General features: G+C 46.3%; 1 protein-coding gene across 3 annotated transcripts in view; it reads left to right on the top strand.

Annotated features, from left to right (window-relative positions):
* The window catches only part of TAP2 (transporter 2, ATP binding cassette subfamily B member), a 64550-nt gene that overhangs the window by 7512 nt on the left and 44726 nt on the right, over positions 1-12312 (top strand). For 2 of the 3 annotated variants that reach the window (XM_081182236.1, XM_081182237.1), the window contains exons 6-12: positions 2051-2248; positions 4041-4169; positions 5615-5803; positions 6234-6407; positions 9390-9549; positions 9959-10095; positions 10863-11370. In XM_081182236.1, coding sequence (XP_081038362.1) covers positions 2051-2248; positions 4041-4169; positions 5615-5803; positions 6234-6407; positions 9390-9549; positions 9959-10095; positions 10863-11054 — 1179 coding nt within the window. In that variant the 3' untranslated portion in view covers positions 11055-11370. Of the gene's footprint in view, positions 1-2050; positions 2249-4040; positions 4170-5614; positions 5804-6233; positions 6408-9389; positions 9550-9958; positions 10096-10862; positions 11371-12312 lie in introns of those variants that run through there. The other variant, XM_081182238.1, reaches the window with a different exon arrangement.

Here is a 12312-nt window from a genome sequence, read left to right as displayed (position 1 = left end):
TTCTTTGGGGGAAGCCGTGACTGCTGTAAGGGTGCTTTATAAATATATGGTGTGGATGTGAGAAGTGGGAATAGATAGACATAACATTTTACAAGGGCAGGAAGGAATACAGTGGTACCTCGGGTTACATACGCTTCAGGTTACAGACTCCGCTAACCCAGAAATAGTGCTTCAGGTTAAGAACTTTGCTTCAGGATGAGAACAGAAATCGTGCTCTGGCGGCGCAGCAGCAGGAGGAGGCCCCATTAGCTAAAGTGGTGCTTCAGGTTAAGAACAGTTTCAGGTTAAGTACGGACCTCCGGAACGAATTAAGTACTTAACCTGAGGTACCACTGTACCCCACTCATCTGACTGGGTTTCCCCAGCCACTTTGGGCAGCTTCCAACAGAACACCAAAATACAGTAACCTATTACAGTGGTGCCTCGCAAGACGAAATTAATCCGTTCCGCGAGTCTCTTCGTCTTGCGGTTTTTTCGTCTTGCGAAGCACGGCTATTAGCGGCTTAGCGGCTATTAACGGCTTAGCGACTATTAACGGCTTAGCGGCTTTAAGAAAAAGGAAACAAACTCGCAAGAACTCGCAAGACGTTTCGTCTTGCAAAGCAAGCCCATAGGGAAATTCGTCTTGCGGAACGACTCAAAAAACGGAAAACTCTTTCGTCTTGCGCGTTTTTTGTCTTGCGAAGCATTCGTCTTGCGAGGTACCACTGTAAACATTAAAAGCTTCCCTAAACAGGGCTGCCCTCAGATGCCTTCTAAGAGTCTGGTAGTTGTTTTTCTCTTTGACACCTGATGGGAGGGTGTTCCACAGGGACGGTGCCAGAAGGCCCTCGGAGCTGGACCTCAGTGTCCGGGCAGAATGATGGGGGTGGAGATGCTCCTTCAGGTATACTGGACTGAGGCCGTTTAGGGCTTTAAAGTCAGCACCAACACTTTGAATTGTGCTCGGAAACGTACTGGGAGCCAGTGTAGGTCTTTCAAGACCGGTGTTATATGGTTTCAGTGGTCACTCCCAGTCACCAGTCTAGGGAATAGATAGACATAACATTTTACAAGGACAGGAAGGAATACCACGGACGGAATAACTGACACACGCAGGAGGAAGGATATAGTTTGAATTCTTCACCTATGGGTTTATTAATCATTTAATGTGTCAAGACGACTGGATGTCGTTAATATTGCAGTTGTTGAATAAGGGATTGTTATTTTGACTAGAGTGTAATTGAGATGGATGAGATTTTGGAATACAGAAACAAAGCAAATCATCAAACTCTTCCATTCTAGCACGCGGGAGGCCACCCAAATCATATAATTTGGCACCTGAATAATTGGGATTAGTACTTGTATTATGATTTGGCAATGTTATAATGAGGCTACCACTGGATTATTGTAACTGAAAACTAATAAAAATTATTTTTTTAAAAAAAGAGAAGTGTTTTACCCCAAGGAGCCTTTGTGTTTGACTCTGCTTGTGAGGCCAGCCGTTGTGATTTTTAAACTTTGGTTACATTTGTCTGTTTTTAGCATATTGTATATTTACACTGCTGCTTGGTTTTTATTTTTCTATGCTGCCTGGATTTTTTTTTTACATGACAAGGAGTATATAAATATTTTAAAATAAATGGAATGGAATGGAGTTGTGGCCGATTCGCTGTTCTCTTTGGATTTGGTAATGCTGTGGACCAGAGATAAGGAGCCTGGTGCCATCTAGAAACTGTTGGACTACAACTCCCATCAGCCCCAACCAGCAAGGCCAGTGGTTAGGGATGCTGGGAGTTGTAGTCTGTTGAACCCTGTTGTCAATCAGTCAAGTTAAGGTAAGCTAAAGCACACCCCTAAAGGAATCCTGGGAAGTGTAGTTTGTTAGGGGTGAGGGATAAACTACAGTTCCCAATGTTCTTTTGAGAGGGGAGAAATGGGCTTTGAACGTTCTTTAAAGGAATGGTGTTCGCGTAGCCTGAAGCAATGGGATCTTGCAGCCAAACCCGGTAGTCTGCCCCCCTCTGGCGTTTAGCGCAGACTCCTAAACTCTCCCCTTTGCTTTCCCCAGGTTCTTCTGCAGGCGATCCAGGACTCCCTGGCGCGTTCTGGGGAGGTGGTGCGGGAGACGGTCTCCTCTGTTGAGACGGTGCGCAGTTTCGCCACTGAGGAGGAGGAGTCTGAGCGCTACGATGCGGCCTTGGCCGAGACCCACCGGCTGAAGGACCGGAGAGATTGGGAGAGGGCCGTCTACTTGCTCCTCAGACGGGTGAGTCCTTGGGGTCTTGTGTAGGGGAGGTCAGAAAGGGGACAAGCATCCTCTCAAGGAGAGCTGTGGCAGGAGAGCTTTCTGGAAACAGCACCCCTTTCTTTGGTTCTTCCATTGTCCAATCAGCTTGGCAGCTTTTTCAAGGTCACTGTTCACGTTGGAATATCGAGCGTTGGTGGTGTTGTGTATTCAGTGGTCTGTGCTTGCCTGAGCTTGAGTCTGGACTAAGGATTCTGAGCTCCTGCGTTCGGATTCGATACATGATATCCAATCACAGAACATTTCAGGATTTGGGCCTCTGCCATTGGCCCTTAAACTCTGAAGTATAGACAGCCAATCACGTTGGGACTGGGCCAGGCCTTCAGAAATGTATATAAGCAGTTGCTTTGCCCCTGTTATCCAGTTCTGTTAGTTTAATAAAGGTTCTTGCTGTTATCACTGTGTCTTGCCTCATAGGAATCCCCCTATACTTCAGGTCGCTTGTAGTGTCTTCATACTGGCCAGTTTGTTTATGGATGTACAGGGTGAGGAGGTATGGCAGGGGGCAGAATCAGGCCCACCGGCAGGCAAGGCCAGTCTCACATGGGGAATTCAACATCCTACAATCCCTTCTCATATACCTAAAAAGGTAAAGGGACCCCTGACCATTAGGTCCAGTCGTGACCGACTCTGGTGTTGCCGCGCTCATCTCACTTTATTGGTCAAAGGAGCCGGCGTACAGCTTCTGGGTCATGTGGCCAGCATGACTAAGCTGTTTCTGGCAAACCAGAGCAGCGCATGGAAAAGCCATTTACCTTCCCGCTGGAGCAGTACCTATTTATCTACTTGCACTTTGACGTGCTTTCGAACTGCTAGGTTGGCAGGAGCAGGGACCGAGCAACCGGAGCTCACCCTGTTGCGGGGATTCGAACCACCAACCTTCTGATCGGCAAGCCCAAGGCTCAGTGGTTTAGACCACAGCGCCACCCGCGTCCCTTCTCATATACCTACTCGTGGGATAAATCAGGCTGGTAGGTGAAAGGGCCTTTGTGCTGGTGACCCCACAGACGTGGGACGCTCTTCTAGGTGGGGGGCACATGGCCCCCTTTCTTTCAGCCCTTTAAGTGCACTCTGAAGACCTCCCTGCTCTGTGCTGTTTTTCCTTTTAAAACTTTTAAAACTGAGCATTGCTGGTCAAAAGGCCTTCCGTGGGTTGGGCAGAGCGGTCCTCTTTCATAGCCCAACCGGAAGCTCCAAAATAGAAACGAGGACAGGGGAAATCACGAAGAACTTTCCAAAAGGATACAGGCCTATTTAATTCTGATTTAAACTGAGTGCATCTTTGACTGTTGGAGAACCTGGGAGGGAGGGAAAAATCTGTCAACGTCCATTCTCCCGGTTTCTCTCTTTTTGCAATCTTAAATTCTGTTCTTCACATTTCTGCAGTGATTTGTGAGTTTTCTTTTTTAGAAACACACATGAGCATTTCATTTCAGAGTGGCTTTCTCCTAATAAACATATGCAGTTTCAAGTAATGGGCACATTTCTGCAAGCCTTTCCTCCTAATAAACATTACTTGGCTGGAGCAGTGCATTGCCAAATTTGGAGAAGTCTAAATTTCAAAGTCTGCCTGTCTTTAGGTTCGTGTCTTGTTTTGGGAAAGTGCAGATTTGATAGCTTCTCCTTTAGAGGCCACCAGGATTGAATTTAATCCTTGGAAGGGAAAGGGGTGAGCAGAACAGTCAAGCCGTCAAACGTGGCTACCAGGGTGTCTGCCGGTCCTCAACATCTTCCTCCAAATTTCTCTCTCTAGCTCCTGCAGCTGGGTCTGAAACTGATCATGCTTCATTCTGGGTACCAGCAGATCCGTTCTGGCCTCATGACCCAAGGGAATCTGTTCTCCTTCATCCTCTACCAGATGGACTTTGGGTTCTACATACAGGTGGGTGAAAATCCGCGACGGGAGGCTGCAACAGCGCTGGCATTCCAGCCTTGAATGGCATTCTGGCTATTCCGCAATTGGAGTCACGCTTTCAGCTTTTTAAATGGGTGTGACGCTCCTTCCCTTCCCTTCATACGCCTCATACTGTGTCCATCTGCTGCTTCTACATCCTTCAGGGAACTGCCTTATATTGAGTCAGACCACTGTCCATTTGGTTCAGCATTGTCTACACTAACCAGCAGCAGCTCTGTAGGTTTGCTGCCTCAGGTGGCAAAATGTCTTGAGCTGCCGGCAACCCCCATTTTGGGCTTGAAGGGCCAGGGCCAAGATGGTGCCAAGGTCTTCTTGTTGGCGACCCCTCATAGCCGAGTAAGATTGTCTTCCATAAACATGGTCTTAACAGTGAGTTTGTAGGTTTCTGGGCGGGAGCTGATCACGGTGAGGGTTTGCCAAACGTGCCTCCCTCTTAGCACCTTTCTCCCTTTCGGCCTGAATTCCAGCATCTTCAAAATCCATGACACCTTTGGTAAAGGCTGTTCTCCAACTGGAGCACTCGCAGGCCAGTGTTTCCCATTTGTCGGTGTTTATACTTCATTTTTTGAAATTTGCCTTGAGAGCGTCTTTAAACCTTATCAGAGCTCTGCATATTCCCTTTCAATTACACGACAGGGCTTTGCTTTGCTGGCTTCTCCCCCCCCCCCTCTCCTTTTTTCTTTTTAAAGTTCCTCTTATCGAAGGCAAGGTTGTTTTATGTGTTCTGGCAACCCCAGGAATTTGCACCATAGAACTTAGTGAAGCCAGCGTCGTAAATTTTAACAAAGCCTTGCAGTCCTCACCCTGATTTCCTGTTGGCTATATCTCCACATTTTGAAAACTGATTTTAAAACTGATTTTAAGGACTTTTAACCTTCAAAACCGCTGAATCTCTTAAAATCCTTTTTAATTCCTTTGATTCCCTATGTTTTAAACAAACTGAAAGAGAGGGGAAACTGCTGTTGCCAAAGAGACTACGTTGAAAGAACGTCCCGTTTGGTTTTTATCTTTTTACCCTCCTCTCTATTACCTCCCTGTCCACAAAGTAGCTGTAGATAAATCTGGACTGGGTGAGACTGTGGATTTGGGACTCCACCAATTGATCTGAGAAGTATACCTTCCTGATACATGCAGAATTCCAGAAATGAGCAAAAAGACCCAGCTGTCCCGATACAGATAGAGATTCACGGTCTTTAATTCTCAAGCAGAGTAACTTGGACAATTATTTTCTGCCTCTTAAAGAGTCCATATCACCACCCAAAAATAAACAAATCCCCTTTTCTCTCCGCAGAGGAGACAGTCCCTGGATTTAAGAGAAGGATAAAGCGAATACTCCCCTTATTGTGGGAATGTGAAATAAGTTTAGCATATTGACAGACCTCCTCGTCTTGCTCTTCTTTCTCCTGTCACAGACCCTGATGTACATATACGGAGATGCGCTCAGCAATGTGGGAGCGGCAGAAAAAGTGTTTGACTACCTGCACCGGGAACCGTCCGTTCGCACTGAGGGGACGCTGGCCCCGGACTTCCTCCGAGGTCACGTCTCCTTCAGAAACGTCTCCTTCTGCTATCCTTCCCGCCCTGATCTTCAGGTCTTAAAGGTACATGGCCAAGAGTCCAGTCACCTGAGGATGTTGGAGCAGAGATATGGGGTGTCCTGTCTCTTTAAATGAGAACGGGGACCCCCTTGACCGACCTCCCAATGCAGTGGCCAGCCCTCCTAAAACCCCATTTGCGCCAAAGGTTCAAAGCAGCATCATACCACTTTAAACAGTCCTGGCTTACCCCAAAGCATCCTGGGAACTGTAGTTTGCTAAGAGTTCTGAGGGTGGTTGGGAGACCCCTTATTCCCCTCACGGAGCTACATTTCCCAGAGTTCCCCGTGGAGAGGAGTGGCTTGTTAAAACCACGCTGGGAATTTTAGAACGGTCTTTCAAACCCCATCTAGGTTTACAGCAGTCTGGTGGCTGTGAGTTCCATAGGTGAACCACAGCCCTAGTTTTTCCTCCTTTTCTCGCTCCTTCTGCGCAGAACGTCTCCTTTGAGCTCCGTCCCAGGGAGGTGGTGGCGCTTGTGGGTCTCAACGGCAGTGGGAAGAGCACCTGCGTGGCACTGCTGGAGCGCTTCTATGAGCCCCAGTCTGGGGAGATCCTGCTGGACGGGGTCCCGATCCGGGATTATGAGCACAAGTACCTGCACAGCAAGGTGAGCCGGGGGGGGGGCACGAAGTGTGGCTGAGATCAAACTCCTGTTTCCTCTTCATTATTTATTATTCATTTTATTTATTGAATTTATATTCCGCTGTATACCCTCAGGGCGGTTTACAGAATAAAATCATAATATAAAACCACACAATCCATAATCCATTCTTCCTTATGGAATATGCAGAAATGGCGAAACACTACTGGAAGAAGAAGAAATCAAGATAACAAGTTGTTTTTTTTAATAGAAGAATGGAAATGGTTTATTGAATATTTACAGATAAATTGTAAACAGATAAAAACACTGGCAGAATTATTGTAATAACCTGCAGCTACATAAGAGTATATATTTAAAGAAGATAAATAAGTTAATCTGGATAGGCAGAAAATACTAACAATAAATTTAAGGAACTGCATAAAGAGGGGGAAGAAAGTCAAGTTTTAAAATGTCAAAATGATTGTAAAATCAGTGAAATGTATACATCTGAAAAGTATAAATGGTTTTTTAAAAATCCATAATCCAAATAAAAACAACAGCCCAATAACCCCCCCAAAAAAACCTACATTTTAAAAGGGTATAGGCTCCCAAATTATTCATTTATCTCACAAGATTTATATACCACTTATTTGTAATAAAACCTCAAAGCAGTTAGCAAGAAGATACAACTTAAAAAGTTGAAAACAGCTATTTACGGCATTGAAAAATAATTAAAATCAACAATAAGCTAAAAAAACAAATCCAGGCTGAAACGTTTATTAGTGTTCCCCACATTTGGATAGGGTTGTCTGGACATGTATGTTTTAGCAGGTGCTGAAAAGAATACGGGAAAAGCGCCTGCCTGATGTCAATTGGCAGGGAGTTCCAAAGGATTTTTGGGATTTTAGAGAGTTGTCAGTGCCACGGGGAAGGCGGTTCTGTTTTTCACAAAACAGGAAGCATCTTTTGCAGAAGAGGAAACGACAGGGTGTGGCTGAGCACAGGAGAGGAAATGTGGGTTGCAAAAGGCCGTGCCCACCAATTTTTCGTGATACACAAACACATCCCAGCCTGGTACTTAAGCTGTAAATTGTGGCTTTTTCCAGGGGAGGGTGACTGGAGATGATTCCCACAAGGAGATGCTTGCAAGGGGCAGTTGCGGCTGTGGAGCCTTGAGAAGGGATGGTTCAGAGGGGATACGAGAGCCTCCTTCAGATGTTTGAAGGGATGGAAGGACCTGCCCCTTCCTGTTCTCTCAGTTTCTCATCTTTCCAACTTTAATTGAGTTCTGTACATTAATGCAGCAAATTGTGGGTTTTGCTTTTAAAAAAACTGCATGAAAATTTTTCAATATTTCAGTGCAAATCTCTCCTAATGAACACGTTATTGTCTGCAGATTTGACTGAGATTTGGCTGAGATCAAACTCCTGTTTCCTCTTCATTATTTATTATTCATTTTATTTATTGAATTTATATTCCGCTGTATACCCTCAGGGCGGTTTACAGAATAAAATCATAATATAAAACCACACAATCCATAATCCATTCTTCCTTATGGAATATGCAGAAATGGCGAAACACTACTGGAAGAAGAAGAAATCAAGATAACAAGTTGTTTTTTTTAATAGAAGAATGGAAATGGTTTATTGAATATTTACAGATAAATTGTAAACAGATAAAAACACTGGCAGAATTATTGTAATAACCTGCAGCTACATAAGAGTATATATTTAAAGAAGATAAATAAGTTAATCTGGATAGGCAGAAAATACTAACAATAAATTTAAGGAACTGCATAAAGAGGGGGAAGAAAGTCAAGTTTTAAAATGTCAAAATGATTGTAAAATCAGTGAAATGTATACATCTGAAAAGTATAAATGGTTTTTTAAAAATCCATAATCCAAATAAAAACAACAGCCCAATAACCCCCCCAAAAAAACCTACATTTTAAAAGGGTATAGGCTCCCAAATTATTCATTTATCTCACAAGATTTATATACCACTTATTTGTAATAAAACCTCAAAGCAGTTAGCAAGAAGATACAACTTAAAAAGTTGAAAACAGCTATTTACGGCATTGAAAAATAATTAAAATCAACAATAAGCTAAAAAAACAAATCCAGGCTGAAACGTTTATTAGTGTTCCCCACATTTGGATAGGGTTGTCTGGACATGTATGTTTTAGCAGGTGCTGAAAAGAATACGGGAAAAGCGCCTGCCTGATGTCAATTGGCAGGGAGTTCCAAAGGATTTTTGGGATTTTAGAGAGTTGTCAGTGCCACGGGGAAGGCGGTTCTGTTTTTCACAAAACAGGAAGCATCTTTTGCAGAAGAGGAAACGACAGGGTGTGGCTGAGCACAGGAGAGGAAATGTGGGTTGCAAAAGGCCGTGCCCACCAATTTTTCGTGATACACAAACACATCCCAGCCTGGTACTTAAGCTGTAAATTGTGGCTTTTTCCAGGGGAGGGTGACTGGAGATGATTCCCACAAGGAGATGCTTGCAAGGGGCAGTTGCGGCTGTGGAGCCTTGAGAAGGGATGGTTCAGAGGGGATACGAGAGCCTCCTTCAGATGTTTGAAGGGATGGAAGGACCTGCCCCTTCCTGTTCTCTCAGTTTCTCATCTTTCCAACTTTAATTGAGTTCTGTACATTAATGCAGCAAATTGTGGGTTTTGCTTTTAAAAAAACTGCATGAAAATTTTTCAATATTTCAGTGCAAATCTCTCCTAATGAACACGTTATTGTCTGCAGATTTGACTAATGCACACATTTTTGCAAGCAATTTCTCCTAATAAAAAAGCATTTTTGTAGGCTGTTTTCGCTAACATCACTTCTTACGCATATTTGTAACGCTTTGAGTTGGAAAACGGGGTTGCAAAATTCAGAGAAGGTCAGGCTGTGTTTCGGTTCTCATATTGTTTGAGAAGGTGCAAATATGGCGGAGCGTGCTTTAAATGCAAACTGAATCCAATTTCCCCCTAGTTGTCACACTTCATTCTGCCTGCAGGTGGCGCTGGTGGGACAGGAGCCGGTCCTCTTCTCTGGGTCCATATGGGACAATATCGCCTATGGGGTGCAGGATTGCAGCCAGGAAGAGGTGGCGGCTGCGGGAAGGGAAGCCAACGCCTTAGGCTTCATCAATGAGCTGGAAGGAGGGTTCGCCGCAGGTGGGTGAAACCTCTTTCCTCCCGTCTCCTTTGGCCTCTGCAAAACTCCACGCTCCTTCCAGAAAGGGCAGCTGGCCTGATTCTTACTCTCTCTTCTCCCCACTGAGATAACATGAATTTCTGTGGCCCACTGAATTCCTCCAGGAAAATTGGTGGAGCTCCAGTCTCTTGTGACGAGTGAGAATTCCAGACTCTGAGCCTCAGCTCCTCTTGTCACTGCGCCCGACCCTCCACCCAACGGCTCACTGCATCCCATCAAATGAACCCAGGAGTTTGGGATCCTCCTTTACCTGCAACTCGCCTTTTGCACCCTGCCACCACTCCCACTCCTCTGGCAAACAGGCTTTCTTTAGTCTGGCGGTTTTCCCCCTCTTCCCACCCCTTCTCTCTCATTCCTGCCTCCCTGCAGATGTCGGGGAGAAGGGAGGCCAGCTCTCCGCAGGGCAGAAGCAGCGCCTGGCCATCGCCCGGGCCCTGATCCGGAACCCCAAGGTCTTGGTGCTGGATGAGGCCACAAGTGCTCTGGATGTGGAGAGCGAAGCTGCCGTGAGTGTCGGGTTGGGAGGAATTGTGGTTGACATGAGAAGCATTAGAAATGAGTGGGTGTGGTGGTTTTATATTATTGTAGGGACGCGGGTGGCACTGTGGTCTAAACCACTGAGCCTCTTGGGCTTGCCAATCAGAAGGTTGGCAGTTCGAATCCCCGCGACGGAGTAAGCTCCCATTGCTCGGTCCCTGCTCCTGCCAACCCAGCAGTTCAAAATCACGCCAGTGCAAGTAGATAAATAGGTACCACTCCGGCGGGAAGGCAAACGGCATTTCCGTGTACTCTGGTTTCCATCACGCTGTTCTGCTGCCCCAGAAGCGGTTTAGTCCTGCTGGCCACATGACCCGGAAAGCTGGACTGGACTGCATGCTATTCTGCCGCCCAAATTCTGGGCTGCCTAACATGGGCAGGGTAATAATAATAATAATAAATTAAAAAAATGTGGAGCACTCAAAGTTCTATATCCTTGTGTGGGAAAACAGCAGGATTCATAATGCTTACAAACATCTCTCTCAATCTCTCTCTTACACACACACAGCCAGTGGTTAGTGTGTTTGACTGGGCCTTGGGTTCAAATCCCCACTCAGCCTTGAAGCTCACTGGGTGACCTTGAGCCCATCCCTGCCTCTCAGCCTAGGCTACCTCGCAGGGTTGGGAGGAAGAGCCCCATATACGTCACCTTGAGCTTCTTGGAGGAGGGCTGGGATAGAAACCTAATTAATATATAAAATAAATCTAAGAGGGGGTTTCTGGCTTCTTCCCCCAGATCCAGCAGTCACTGATGAGCGGCCAGGCCAGGGCGGTGCTGGTGATCGCTCACCGGATGCAGACGGTGGAAAACGCCAACAGGATCGTCGTCCTGGAGGGTGGGGAGGTTGTGGAGGAGGGGACGCACTCTGAGCTGATGAGCCGGAGGGGCCCCTATTACCGCCTGGTGCAAAGGAGCCAGGCTGAGTGACTTCCGCCCAGGATGAATGGTCTTCTGGGGTCCCCCTCTTGAGGTGGTCGTGCGTGTGGCATAACTGCGTTTAGAAGGGGGTCTCTGTGCCTTCTGCTGAGTGGGACCTTCGGCCACAGCCCCAAATTCCTGCCATGATGGGGCTACTAGGAGACTCACCTAATTGGCTGATCCTTTCTGAGTGCAGAAACTCTGCCTTAGCAAGAAAAGTGGGTGTGAGCCCCACTTTGGAGAGCAATGAAGTGGGGTGCGAAAAGGACTGTGTAGCACCCCTTGTAATCACTATGCAGCTGTTAAATACAGTGGTGCCTTGCAAGACGAAAAGAATCCGTTCTGTGATTCTCTTCATGTAGCGGTTTTTTTGTCTTGCGAAGCAAGCCCATTGAAGGATTAGCGGATTAGAGCTATTAGCAGCTTTTAGCGGCTTATCGGCTGATCGGATCAGCTGATAAGCGGCTTAGCGGCTTAGAAAAGGGGGGGGGGAGGAAAAAACCCCCGCAGGAACTCGCAAGACATTGTCGTCTTGCAAAGCAAGCCCATAGGAAATTCGTTTTGCGAAGCACCTCCAAAACGGAAAACTCTTTCGTCTAGCGAGTTTTCCGTCGTGCGAGGCATTCGTCTTGCGGGGCACCACTGTAGCAGGCAATTTGGAGTATCAGTATTTGCCCCAAGAGAACTTAAGCTGTGACTTTGAAAGTCTTGTCCCCAAACTCCCATTTTTGAAGCCCCCCCCCTCCCAAAGCTTCTTTCCAAGTAGCCTTCCGCTCAGAAGCCCTACTGAGTTCAATAGGGCTTACTCCTAGGTAAGGATTTCATCTTGAGTTGCTTAAATAAGGAGTCTGGCTTCTTTCCCAATCCTGTCTCTTGGTCCCGTATGTCTTAGGTGTTTCTGAGTATGTTGTAAAAATATCTTAAGGCACTTTTGGTCTCTTGCTGTTGATTGTCCAGGACTATGATGGCCTGAAAGCGGTGTTTTGTAAAATAAAATGTGTACGCGTGACAACTCTTTGAAGTTTGAAATTTTGTGTCTCTGGGGGCTGCAGAATGGTGCTTCTTATAGGGTATGGGAACACAAGAGGCCAAAGGGAGCCCCACTAGTCCGGGGCTGGACCTACACAAGATCTGAGTGCTTGAGGGACACATTGGCCTGCCCAATGGCTGCCAGTTTCCTCAGCAATAGAAGGTCTTGTTTTCAAGGGGAGAACACTCTGCCTTGTACAGAGTGAGGCCATCTAGCTCAGTGTTGTCCACTGACTGG

The sequence above is a fragment of the Podarcis bocagei genome (genome assembly GCF_964188305.1).
Source record: "Podarcis bocagei genome assembly, chromosome: 2".
Taxonomy (NCBI): domain Eukaryota; kingdom Metazoa; phylum Chordata; class Lepidosauria; order Squamata; family Lacertidae; genus Podarcis; species Podarcis bocagei.
This window is presented reverse-complemented; position numbering and strand designations above follow the sequence as displayed.